At 49.1% G+C, this 13,161-nt stretch overlaps 1 protein-coding gene and 1 long non-coding RNA gene across 2 annotated transcripts; one reads left to right on the forward strand and one right to left on the reverse strand.

Annotated features, from left to right (window-relative positions):
- The first annotated feature begins 295 nt into the window (after nt 1-295).
- SLC35E3 (solute carrier family 35 member E3) lies at nt 296-10,748 on the forward strand. The gene is made up of 5 exons (XM_007666297.3): nt 296-708; nt 5,637-5,747; nt 6,546-6,704; nt 8,107-8,189; nt 8,730-10,748. Exons 1-5 carry the CDS (start codon nt 298-300, stop codon nt 8,914-8,916), a joined length of 951 nt encoding a protein of 316 aa, XP_007664487.2. The 5' UTR covers nt 296-297; the 3' UTR covers nt 8,917-10,748.
- On the reverse strand, nt 7,811-9,932 carry LOC120638793. Its single transcript, XR_005660741.1, has 2 exons — nt 9,855-9,932; nt 7,811-8,711 (listed from the first exon to the last, which is right to left on the reverse strand). It is a non-coding gene; the product is annotated as an uncharacterized LOC120638793 (long non-coding RNA).
- Nucleotides 10,749-13,161: the final 2,413 nt, after the last annotated feature.

Here is a 13,161-nt window from a genome sequence, read left to right on the forward strand (position 1 = left end):
CGCGCCGAGGCGCCTGCGCGGTGCGAGAGGGGCGGTGCCCGCGCGGTGCGGGGGGGGGGGGCGGGGCGGTGGGAGGGGGGCGGTGCCCGCGCGCCGAGGCGCCTGCGCGGTGCGAGAGGGGCGGTGCCCGCGCTGCGTGGCGCCTGCGCAGTGCGGGGAGGCGGCGGGCGCTCGGCTCGGCTCGGCCCGGCTCGGCCCGGCTCGGCTCGGCCCGGCTCGGCTCGGCTCGGCTCGGCTCGGCCCGGCCCGTCCCGTCCCGTCCCGTCCCCTCCCCTCAGGCGGGCGGCCACGGCGGCCATGGCGGCCCTGGCGGGCGTGAGGGGCCGGGTGCGGGAGCACGGGCGTCTGGCGGGCGGGCTGCTGCTCAACCTGCTGGCGTCCATCTGCATCGTGTTCCTCAACAAGTGGATCTACGTGCGCTACGGCTTCCCCAACGTCAGCCTGACGCTGGTGCACTTCGTGGTGACGGGGCTGGGGCTGGCGGGCTGCCACCGGCTGCGCCTCTTCGCCCCGCGGAGCCTGCGGCCCCTCGCCCTGCTGCCCCTCGCCCTCAGCTTCTGCGGCTTCGTCGTCTTCACCAACCTGTCCCTGCAGAACAACACCATCGGCACCTACCAGCTGGCCAAGGCCATGACCACCCCCGCCATCATCCTCATCCAGTCGCTCTTCTACGGCAAGACCTTCTCCGCCCACGTGCGCCTGACCCTGGTGAGGACCCGACCGTCCCCTCGCCCGCACGCGGTGGGATTTTCCCTCCGCCCCCACCCTGGGGAAGGCAGGCTTCGGCCCGCGGAGGCGCGGGCCTGGGTTCGAATCCCGCCCCTTGTCCGCTGGGGGACAGTGGGCAGGTCACGTCACTTCTCTGGGCCTCAGTTCCCTCATCTGCAAAATGGAGATTAACTGGGAACCTCCACGTGGGACCACCTGATGACCCTGGATCTCCCCCAGCGCTTAGAACAGTGCTCTGCTCTGCACACAGTAAGCGCTGGAGCCCCACGGGGGACCACCTGATGGCCCTGGATCTCCCCCAGCGCTTAGAACAGTGCTCTGCACACAGTAAGCGCTTAACAAATACCAACATCATCATCATTATTATTATTATCATCATTATTATCCCTCCCCAGCAGCGGGGCTCACTGCCCGGAAGGTTTCTAAGGCCCTTTCCCAGTGCAGGGCACGGGGTTGATCGCTCACTCTCTCACTCAGTCGGTTTTCTTGAGCGCTTAGTGACTGCAGACCACGGGACTAATCCATCTTTTCATTTATTCATTCACTTTAGCGCCTAACTGTGAGTGCAGAGCACGGGACTCATCCTTCATTCAGTCAGTCAGTCAGTTTTCTTGAGCGCCTAGTCTAATCAATCATTCTATCAGTCATTCATTCCGTTTTCTTGAGCGCTTAGGGGGTGCAGAGCACGGGACTAATCAATCATTCTATCAGTCATTCATTCCGTTTTCTTGAGCGCTTAGGGGGTGCAGAGCACGGGACTAATCAATCACTCTAGCAATTATTCAGTTTTCTTGAGTGTTATTCCGTGCCTCTGTTGCCGAATTGTACATTTCAAGCGCTTAGTACAGTGCTCTGCACATAGGAAGTGCTCAAGAAATGCGACTGAATGAATGAGTGCAGGTTATGGGACTGATCGATCATTCTCTTTCACAGTCGGTTTTCTTGAGCGCTTAGTGAGTGCAGAGCAGGGGCCTAATCATTCTATCAGTCATTCATTCCGTTTTCTTGAGCACTTTACTGTGTGCAGAGCACGGGACTAATCAATCATTCAGATTTATTGAGTGCAGAGTACGGGACTAATCAGTCATTTTATCAGTCGTTCAGGTTTTTTGAGTGCTTTTCCCTGTCTCTTGCCGAATTGGACGTTCCAAGCGCTTAGTACAGTGCTCTGCACATAGTAAGTGCTCAATAAATACGATTGAATGAATGAGTGCAGGGCAGGGGACTAATCAATCATTCTCATTCCGTTTTCTTGAGCACTTTACTGTGTGCAGAGCACGGGGCTAATCAATCATTCAGATTTATTGAGTGCAGGGTATGGGACTAATCAGTCGTTCTATCAGTCATTCAGTTTTTTTGAGCGCTTTTCCCTGTCTCTGTTGCCGAATTGGACGTTCCAAGCGCTTAGTACAGTGCTCTGCACATAGTAAGTGCTCAATAAATACGACTGAATGAATGAATGAGTGCAGGGCAGGGGACTAATCAATCATTCGCATTCCGTTTTCTTGAGCACTTTACTGTGTGCAGAGCACGGGGCTAATCAATCATTCGTTCTTGAGCGCTTAGTGAGTGCAGAGCACGGGAAGCAATGGTTCATTCATTCCATTTTCTTTAATGTTTACTGCGTGCAGAGCAGGGGACTAATTTGTCATTTTATAATTCATTCATTGTTTTCTTGAGCGCTTACCGAGTGCAGGGCACGGGACTAATCCATCATTCATTCAGTCATTCAGTTTTCTTGAGCGCTTAGTGAGTGCAAAGCACGGGCCTAATCAATCATTCTATCAGTCATTCATTGATTTCTTGAGCACTTACTGTGTGCCGAGCACGGGACTAATCAGTAATTCAATCATTCATTCATTCAGATTTCTTGAGCACTTTCCGAGTACGGGGCACGGGACTGGTCAATAATTCTGTCATTCATTCAGTCATTCATTCGGTTTTCTTGAGTGCTTTCTGTGTGCAGAGCACGGGCCTAATCAATAATTCTATCATTGATTCAGTTTTATTGAGTGCTTACTGTGTGTACAGCACGGGACTAATTAGGAATTCTGTCATTCATTCATTCAGGTTTCTTGAGTGCTTACTGTTTGCACAGCACGGGACTAATGAATAATTACATCAATCAGTCGGATATTGTACTCTCCCAAGCGCTTAGTACAGTGCTTTGTATACAGTAAGTGCTCAATAAATGCTATTAATCATAATTTCTTGACTGTTTACTGTGTGCAGAGCATGGGACTAATTATTATTCAGTCGTATTTCTTGAGTGTTTAGTGAGTGCACAGCATATTTAGTGGTGAATAATTACATCATTTATTCAGTTGTATTTCTTGAGCCGTTTCTGTGTGCAGAGCACGAGACTATTTCATTCATTCAGTCAGATTTCTTGAGTGCTGAATGTGTGCAGAGCACAGGACTAATGAATAATTTTATCATTTTTTCAGGCGATTGGATTTTGTGCTCTCCCAAGTGCTTAGTACAATGCTTTGCACACAGTAAATGCTGAATAAATATGATTAATAATTTCTAGCGTGCTTGCTTTGTGCACAGCATGGGACTAATGAATAATTATAATAGCGTTACTTGTTAAGTGCTTATTGGGTGCCAAGCACTGTTCTAAGCACTGGGCTAGAGACAGGGTTAATCGGGTTGGACACTAGTCCCTGTCCCATGTGGGGCTCACAGTCTTCATCCCCATTTGACAGAGGAGGGAACTGAGGCCCAGAGAAGTGAAGTAACTTGCTCAAGGTCACACAGCAGATAAGTGGCGGAGCTGGGATTAGAACCCAGGTTCTGTGACTCCCAGGCCAGTGCTCTTTCCACTAGATCATGCTTGCTCCTTGTAATTCACTGTGGTGCTTAATAATAATAATGATAGTAATGCTCTTTAAGTGCTTACCATGTGCCATTCATTCACTCAGTCTTATTTATTGAGTGCTTACTGTGGGGCAGAGCACTGTACTCAGCCCTTGGGAAAGTACAAAGCAACCATAAACAGACACCTTGCCCGTTTTCAATGTTTTCCCCACAAAAACCCATCTGTAAACTTCCAACCTCCAGGTCCCTTTCGACCTCATGAGTGTGGCCCAGGCCGGGAGGGCCAAACTCCCCGGATTTGGACTTGGCTCGTCTATTGCTAAAACATTCTCAGTGTTGCCTTGATTTCATCGATCTCGTCGGTGGCCTTTCATCCCACGGTCTGCCACTGGCCTGGCACTCCCTCCCTCCTCCTAGCCCACAGACGGTGACTCTCCCCGCCCCTTCAAAGCCTTATTGAAGGCCCATCTCCTCCAAGAGTCCTTCCCTGACTATGCCTTGCTTTTCCTCATCTCCCAATCCCTTCTCTATCCCCGTGACTTGCTCCCTTTATTCATCCTCCCAGCCCCGAGGCACTTGTGTACAGAGCCGTAATCTATTTATTTATTAATTTAATCATGTCATCTGTCTCCCCCTCTAGATCGTAAGCTAGTCGTGGGCAGGGAATGTGTCCATTTTTTGTCGTATCGTACCCTCCCAAGCGCTTGGTAAAGTGATTTGCACACAGTAAGGGCTCAGGAAATACGACTGAATTGAATTTGAACTGAAAACTTGTGGGCAGGAACTGTGTCTCCCAGTTTTGTGTCTGCCAGTACTCTCCCAAGCACGTAGGACAGTGCTCCGCTCCCAATAAATACCATGGATGATAATGCCGAGGCCTCCAGTTCTATCCCCAGAGTTTCCAGCTGGATTATAAACTCTTTGAGGGCAGGGACCGTGTTTGCCAACCCTCCTGTGTTCTCCCGGACACTTAGTAGAAGCAGCGTGGCGCAGTGGAAAGAGCACGGGCTTTGGAGTCAGGGCTCATGAGTTCGAATCCCAGCTCTGCCACTTGTCAGCTGTGTGACTGTGGGCAAGTCACTTAACTTCTCTATGCCTCAGTTCCCTCATCTGTAAAATGGGGATTAAGACTGTGAGCCCCACGTGGGACAACCTGATTCCCCTGTGTCTACCCCAGCGCTTAGAACAGTGCTCTGCACATAGTAAGCGCTTAACAAATACCAACTTAGTACAATGTTCTGCACGGTAAGAAGACAAAAAGTGGCACTGATGGATTGAAGCGTTTATGTGCCAGGCACCGTACGGAACACCAGGGTGAGTTTACGGTAATTAGATCAAAACAGTCCCTGACCCAGGGCACAGAGTCAAAGACGGGGGAGGCAGGGGCTAGCAGCAGGGCCTAGTGAATAGAGCCTGGGGCCTGGGAGTCAGAGGGACCTGGGGTCTAATCCCGGCTCTGCCACTTGTGGGCTGTGTGACCGTGGGCAAGTCACTTCACTTCCCTTGTCTTCGGTTACCTCATCTGTAAAATCGGGGTTAAATCTGTGAGTCCCATGTATGATTAGCTTGTATGGTACCTGGCACATAGTTAAGCATGGAACAGATACCAAAATTATCACTATCATCATTATTAATATAATTATTTGTCCCCATTTTACGGATGAGAAAACTGAAGGGTGGAGAAGTTAAGCAAAAATTTGGGGGTGATTCCTTGGCTAAGCGTTATCAGAGAAGCAGAAGCAGCGTGGCTTGTACTTGGAGTCAGAAGGACCTGGGTTCTAATCCTAACTCTGCCACTTGTCTGCTGTATGATCATGGGCAAGCCATTTCACTCTCTGGGCCTCTATTCCCTCATCTGTAAAATGGGGATTAAGGGTGTGAGCCCCTTGTGGGACAGGGACTGTGTCCAACCTGATTAACTTCTATCCACCCCAGTGCTTAGAACTGTGCTTGGCAGCTAGTAAGAGCTTAAGGAGCATCAGGATTATTTCATGAATGTGCTTTGAAACCTTTGGAAACACTGTGAAAAGAAATGCTTAAATCTGTGGTTTTCCTTTAAACCGCATCTGCCTTACCTCTCTTTACAGATTCCCATCACTCTCGGTGTAATCCTGAATTCCTATTATGACGTGAAGTTTAATTTCCGTGGACTGGTGTTTGCTACTCTCGGTGTGTTAGTCACATCCCTTTATCAAGTGGTTGGTAAAGTTTTCTTTCTCTCACCCCCTGTGAGGCAGTTCGAAGGGGTTCTTCTCAATTTTAAGAAGGCGGGAGAGGGCGCCTAGGAAAGCTTTGTATTCATGGCTCGTGAGATGGGGTCCCTGTCTTAATTCATACCCGTGTACTCTTTCCCAGTGCTTAGTACAGTGCTCAACACCCAGGAAGCAGCATGGTGTAGTGGACAGAGCGCAGGCCTGGGAGTCAGAAGGACATGGGTTCTAATCCTGGCTCTGCCACTTGTCTTCTGTGTGGCCTCGGGCAAATCGCTTCACTTCTCTGGGCCTCAGTTACCTCATCTGTCAAAAGGGAGTTGAGACTGTGAGCACCCCATGGGATGGGGACTGTGTCCCACCCCATTTGGCAGTCAGTCATATTTACTGAGTGCTTACTGTGTGCAGAGCACTGTACTAAGCACTTGGGGTCTCAGCCCACCCAGACAGAGGCCCTGACGCCGGAAAGACGCCCCCCAACACTGCCATCTCATTCTAAACAAAGCGGGCCCTAACTACCACCTGACCCAACCGAGGGCATCTGCTTCATTGATTAATGCCAGAGCTCAGGACTGTGGTCAATCAATCAGCGGTATTTAGTGAATGCTTACTATGTGCAGAGCACGGTCCTAAGCACTTGGGAGAGCCCAGTCCAACAGAGTAGCCGGGCTCGGTCCGAGTCCCCGTGGCCAGACGTGTCTCCTCAGCGCCTCCGCCGCGTTTTGTGGCTAACGTCTCCCGGCGGCTTCCTTCGGCTGATGTGTTTTCCCCTCTCTCCATCTGTAGTGGGTTGGAGTCAAACAGCACGAGTTGCAAGTGAACTCCATGCAGCTGCTATACTACCAAGCGCCCATGTCATCGGTCATGCTGTTGGCCGTCGTGCCCTTCTTTGAGCCCGTGTTCGGAGAAGGGGGGATATTCGGACCCTGGTCGCTTTCTGCTGTGGTAAGTCTGGAGGCCTGACTGTCGGGGAGGGGATGGAGGGTTTTTTCCTACTGAGATCTGTAGTCATCGAAATAATCTGTTTGGGTCGAACACTGTTCCAAGCACCGGGGTAGATATAAGTTAATTAGGTCGGACATGGTCCCTGTCTCTCCTGGGGCTCACAGTCTAAGTGATGTGGTGACATTTCTATGGTGAAACTCCGTATTAAAGATGAGGAAACTGAAGGACAGAGGAGTTACGGGACTCGTTCAAAGTCACACAGCAGGCAAGTGGTGGGACACTGGCTTGTATGTAATAATTATGGTATCTGTTAAGTGCTTACTCTGTGTCAAGCACTGTACTGAGCACTGGGGTGGACACAAGCAACTTGGGTTGCCCAAGTCCCTGTCTCAGTTAGGGCTCCCAGTCTCAATCCCCCTTTTACAGATGAGGGAACTGAGGCCCAGAGAAGTGAAGTGACTTGCCTAAGGCCACACAGAAGACCACTGGCAAAGCTGGGATTAGAACCCAGGACCTTCTGGCTCCAGGCCTGGGCTCTACCCACTATGCTTAGCTCTATCGTTGCTTTCCATCTGTGGTCCTGGCCACCCCCTATCCTCCCCCAAATCCCTGTCACGATAGAAGATTCTCATTAGATCATCTTTGTCAGCCCAGCTCTTCTGAGTCGGGAAGCTGTCTACAGACAGGGACGATGGGCCCTGAGGAGTTTTAATTCCTTGAGGATTCAAGATTATCCATAGCGGTGGTAAACTGAGAGTTTCAACAGAACTATAGTTTCATAGAACATAGTTTTATTAAAAATGTCCTATCTAAAATCTAAAGTAAATATGTTCAAAGGAAATGTATGGGAGAACCTATTGGCTAGAGCCAGGGCTTAAAAGTCAGAAGGGCCTGGGTTCAAATCCCAGCTCCGCCACTTGTCTGCCATGTGATCTTGGGCAACTCACCTCAATTCTCTGGGCCTCAGTTACCTCATTGGCAAAATGGGGGTTCAGATTGGGAGCCCCATGTGGGATGGAGACTGTGATCAACCTAATTAGTTTATATGTATCCCAGTTCTTAGTACAGTACCTGGCAGCTACCATTTAAAAAAATGAAAAAGGAAGTCACTTAACAAAAATGTTTATTTTCCCCAAAGTGATGAATGTGAATAAGCTTTTGTGTTGCCATTGATTGAGTCCAGGACTCCGAACCAGTTTAATTACAGAAATTGTTGCTGAATTTCCAGGATCTAGCACGACTTGACTGTTACCCGTTATTCCCTCCCATTGCCAATTTTGCTTTTCCAAACCAGAATACCAGCTTTTCTCTGGCTCACAGAGAGGCGCCTATGTGAAAGTCAAAACAGCTTTGAGGAAACATCCTTTGGCCGAATGACAAATCCTCATTCTCTAATCCACAGCTTATGGTGCTGCTGTCTGGTGTGGTGGCCTTTATGGTAAACTTGTCCATTTACTGGATCATTGGGAACACGTCACCCGTCACGTATCCTTTGCCTCGTGTGCCTGTTTTTCTCCTGGACAGGAAACGGTAGGATGCTTTAAGGTATTTAAACAATACTCACCCTTCTGAGAAAATGCGACGGTGACTTTTCTCTCCTGGATGGTGGAAGAGTGCTGTTCTGGGTGCGGGCAGTCCTCAAACAATGGTATTTACTGAGTGCTTGGGAAAAAACACTGCAACAGAGTGGGTAGAGCTGATCCCCTGTCCCCAGGGAACTTACCGCCTACAGTTTTGTATTTTGGATGTGGTGAAATAGGGCTGCTTTTCCAGATTGAAAAGTGGGATTTATTGAGTACTTACCGTGTACAGAGCCCTGTACTAAGCACTTGGGAGAGGAGGATCCAGCGGTTGGTAGAAACGATTCCTGCCCGCAAGAAGTTCACGGCCTAGAGGGGTTCCCCCCAGTGACCATCAGGTCACGGCTTCTGGGTAATCCACCGTTGCCGGGGCCCGAGCGTTACTCCTGCCTCAGCGTGTCCGTGTCGTACGGTGTTTGCCACGGTCCTTAACGGAAAACCACAGCTATAACATGTTTGGACATTTCAAGTTCTGCATCACTCTATGCGGAGGGTATCTGCTGTTCAAAGATCCACTGTCCATCAACCAGGGGCTTGGGATCTTGTGTACGTTATTCGGGATCCTGGCCTACACCCACTTTAAACTTAGCGAACAAGAAGGCAATAAGAGTAAACTGGTTCAGCGGCCATAATCGGGTCTTTATAGACCAGGCCTCCCGAGGATGGAATGAAAGTATTAATTATGCACTGAAATAGGTTTTTTCTCTAACCAGGGAAACAAAAAATATTGCAAGGTGATATTGAGCAGTTGAGTTTCGTGTTGTAACTTAAGGAAGCAACTTTTCTGGTTTTGCTCTTTTCCATTAACTTTTTTTAAGCCTATATTAGTCTCCACAACCAAAGGGGTCTACGTTTCATTTCCAGAGTCATGCTATGGAAAAATACGGGACTTCGGAGAACTCAGTAAGTGCATTGGACAAAAATCATTTTGCTAATGCCAGGGGAGTTCCTCACCATTATCCTGTGTGATATTCTGAGGAGCAAAATGCCCCCATCGGTCTGTGAATCGAGGGTAGTTCCCTTCTCTCTAAACGCTTTGGGACCAGTTGAGAAGTGGGCACTTGAAACTCAAAGAGATACACAGGTAGAGTTGGCTGCATTTTTAGATTATCCTTCCCCACTGCCTTGGGGAGTTAAATGCTGAGCATTCCACTGGGTTTGCAACTTCCAGTGCTGTGGAAAGAAAGAACCCAACGACTCTGTCAGCAGTCGTGAGTTCTTTTCACTGTGAGGCTGTGATGGGAATTGTTCCCCCACTGTTTTAAGTTGGGCAAAGGGCCCACAGGGCCCAGAGCAGCCTCAAGGGAAGGGAGAGAGATTTGAATGTCACTAGGCTCCAGGAGGCTCTCAGCCTGTCGTCACCATTCTCGGTGTTTAGCGACAGAGCTTAAGAGCCACATGGGGAGGCTGTGATTTCTGCTTTTTGCACATTCAACAGAAAGAAGGGCTTTCAGATCCATGAGGAAAATGTGCTATGCCTTTTACTTTTGGCAGGTTTGACTTCCCCCCTCTCCCTTTTAGAGTTCTATCATCAGAGCCTAGCATTTGGGGAGGAACAGGCAATACTCACCCCAACCTCAGAGCCTGGGAAGCTGCCTTCTCCTGGAATGATCTTTTCCCCAAACCTCCTTCCAGGAAATCAGCTCTAAAAGATCAAGAGCTAAATGTAGAAAACCCACCTGAGTCAGAATCTTGCCCAGACCATTTGAACTGCGTGATTGACCTCTCCAAAAGCTATTCCGATAGATACCCCGAAACTGTGAAATTCTCCTTGTGGGCCAGCAGGCTGGGGGCCTTTTGAAAATGACTTTGATTCATCCCACTTTTACAAACTTGCATTCTGAGGTCAAGAAATGTGAGGACAACTCATCTCTGCCATTTGGGCGTCAGAACCGATGAACCCTACCTTGGCTGTAGCCCGTCAGCTCCTTGTGGGCAGGGAACGTCTCTACCGACTCTGTCGTACTGTCCTCTGCTAAGCACTTAGTCCAGTGCTCTGCACACAGTAAGCACTCCATAAAGACCATTGATTATTGGCTTGAATGTATAATCTGTTGAAAATAAACACAGGCTGCTGCTGGCAAGCCTTTTCAGAGCAACGAAGAGGAATCGCCCCACTGCAAGGGGAGAGAATCGTTTTGTGCTGTGCACAAGCTCTTTAAATAGATTACAAGGACAGCTTTAGAGGCAGAAGGTGCAGTCGTCGTCCAAGCTAGCGGAAGGAATGTTATCCCGAAAGAATAACCGGAGTGAAAGGACGCTGTCACCACAGAAGAGAAGATTCAATTTAGGCATCGTAGAAAAATGCTCACCCAAGACCAGCCAGTGTGATTTGGGCAAGGAATAAAAAAAGTCTCCTTTACATTGCCAAAGGGACACTGTAACTTTGTCTTTGTCGTGAACTAAAATACTGCTGGTATTTGGTTTTTACCTAATGCAAATAAAGAGTTAAGTTTTTTTCCTACGGACTCGATGGTTCAATCCAGAAAACAGCCCGGGTGGAGAGACGCGGGTTGACGTTACCTTGGACAGAATGCAGTCCTGAAAACCGTACCCTGGTCCTCCCTCTGGGGTTAACATCTGAGAATGCTTCGAAAAACCGACTTTCAACTGCTTTTTTTTTTTTTAAAAAAAAGTCTTCACTGTTAAGGGAGCCAGGCCCTGAATAAAGGAATAATAATAATGAGAAATGGCATTTGTTAAGGTGCTTATTCCATTCCAACCCCCAAACTGAGCTCCCGGGGAGAATGAAGATAATCAGGTCAGATTTTCCCTGTCCCCCAGGGGGGCTTGTGTTTTGAGCGGGAGGGAGAACAGATAGTTGGTGCCTGTTTTACAGATGAGGAAATGGGCACAGAGAGCATAAGTGACTTGTTCTATATCACTTAGTGGGTGGGGCTAGGATTAGGACCCAGGCCGTTGCTCTTTCCACTAAGCCACACTGCTTCTCAGTTTGGTTAACTTGAATACTGGACCCCCCCACCTCCCTTCACTGGAGCAGACAGCAGTAGTAGTATTTATTAAAACACTTTGGGCCGAGCACTGTAGTAAGCAGTGGGAGAGAATACACAAGTGGGACTTAGACCCAGTGCCTGTCCCTTGGGGGAGCTCACTGATGGTGTTTGTTAAGGGCTTACTATGTGTCAAAAGCTGGGATAGATAACAAGCTAATCAGCTTGGACACAGTTCCTGTCCCACATGGGGCTCACGGTCTTCATCTTCATCTCCAGTTTACAAACGAGGGAACTGAGGCAAAGAGAAGTCAAGTGACTTGCCCAAGGTCACACAGCACACAAGTGGCGGAGCAGGAATTAGAACCCAGGTCCTTCTGCCCCCAGGCCCGTCCGGGCTCTCTCCACTGAATGACGTGGGGGTTGCTAGGACGCAGGGGGCAAGGGGACAAACAGGACCGGGGGCATCCCCTCAGCGGAGTTGGAGAAGGCTGGTCCGCGCCCCTCAAAATCGAGCTCTTGAGAACCACCGCCAGAAACCATCGGTAGGAATAAGCTGTGCTTTGTGCAAGTAAATTTTTACCTTTAATCTTGTCGGTCATCGCGCCAGGGCAGGTTCCTCTAGAACAACCGCAGCCCCGACTTGGTTGCAAGATGAGGGACTGTGGCATCACTTCAAGGAAGGCCTCACTACTGGGCAAAAATAAGAACGAAATCAGGAGACAGCGAATGAGTGTGACCACCCCCCCAACACACACACACCCCCAGCCACCACCCTCACCCTCCATCTGCTCCCTGCACCCCCTCTGGGCCTCAGTTTCCTCATCTGTAAAATGGGGAAAAAGACCGTGAGCCCCACTCAGGAGAGGAACTGTGTCTAACCCAATTTACCTGCATCCATCCTGGCGCCCAGTACAGTAGCCTGGCACATACATAGTAAGCATTTACCAAACACCATCATCATTAAGTGTGGCAGCTGTGGCTCCCAACTGGATACTGTGACCACCAGAGTAACAGTATTAGGCCACGACTGCCCCAAACTACGGAAACGGCATTTCAAATCGCCTCTGAAGATTTCTTAGCCACTACAAAGGTCAGCAATCCGAATACAAACCGGTCACTCACAGGGTCACATTTAGGGTCTTCAAAGGCAATCACATTTACTATAAAAGAATGGTATAAAAAGAGGTTTTCTCACATTTTGTTGCAGATGCATTAAAAGAACCCATTCACTGTGCAAGATCTTTATCCTGAATGTTGCTGAAATTAGCAGGGGATTTCCCTCCCCGCCGCCCCTCAAGGGATGTAATTTTTATGGTATTTCTTAAGTGCTTACTCTCTGCCAGGCACTGCATTAAGCACTGGGGTAGATACAAGCTAACGATAATGACTGTGGTATTTGTTAAGCACGTACTAGGTGCTAAGCACTGTACTCAACACTGGGGTGGATACAAGCAAATGGGGTTGGATACAAGCAAATGGGGTTGGACATGGAGCTCACAGCTTTAATCCTCAGTTTACAGATGAGGGAACTGAGGCACAGAAGTTAGGTGATGTGCCCAACGTGTCACAGTGCAACAAGTGGCGGGGCGGGATTAGAACCCAGGTCCTCCTGACTCCCAGACCCATGCTCTAACCACTAGCCCACGCTGCCCCTCGTCATGTAATGTTTCCCCTATAATTTCAGCCCAAATTGTAAGGTTACAATACACGTCGGTCTTCAAAAGGAAGGTTGGTTTTTAAAGGTCCACATTTACCCCTGCGGGTATTAACACGTCCTAAAACGTCTCTGAAAATTATCTGTTCGCCACAGGGAACCCTAAGGTATCGGCTGAAAAAGCAGAGTTGAGAAAATGGTTGATACCTCCTCACATCTTTCACAGAATACGATCTTTGAGGTCTGTTTCTCTGTGTTAAAGATATTTG

The sequence above is a fragment of the Ornithorhynchus anatinus genome, chromosome 14, assembly GCF_004115215.2.
Source record: "Ornithorhynchus anatinus isolate Pmale09 chromosome 14, mOrnAna1.pri.v4, whole genome shotgun sequence".
In the NCBI taxonomy this organism is placed as follows: domain Eukaryota; kingdom Metazoa; phylum Chordata; class Mammalia; order Monotremata; family Ornithorhynchidae; genus Ornithorhynchus; species Ornithorhynchus anatinus.

Bases quoted from the DNA above. Each gene is read 5' to 3' on its own strand.
- SLC35E3 (XM_007666297.3), top strand. From the start codon at position 298: ATGGCGGCCCTGGCGGGCGTGAGGGGCCGGGTGCGGGAGCACGGGCGT. The intron at 709-5,636 runs GTGAGGACCCGA...CTCTCTTTACAG, and splicing joins CCCACGTGCGCCTGACCCTG to ATTCCCATCACTCTCGGTGT. The intron at 6,705-8,106 runs GTAAGTCTGGAG...TCTAATCCACAG, and splicing joins CCTGGTCGCTTTCTGCTGTG to CTTATGGTGCTGCTGTCTGG.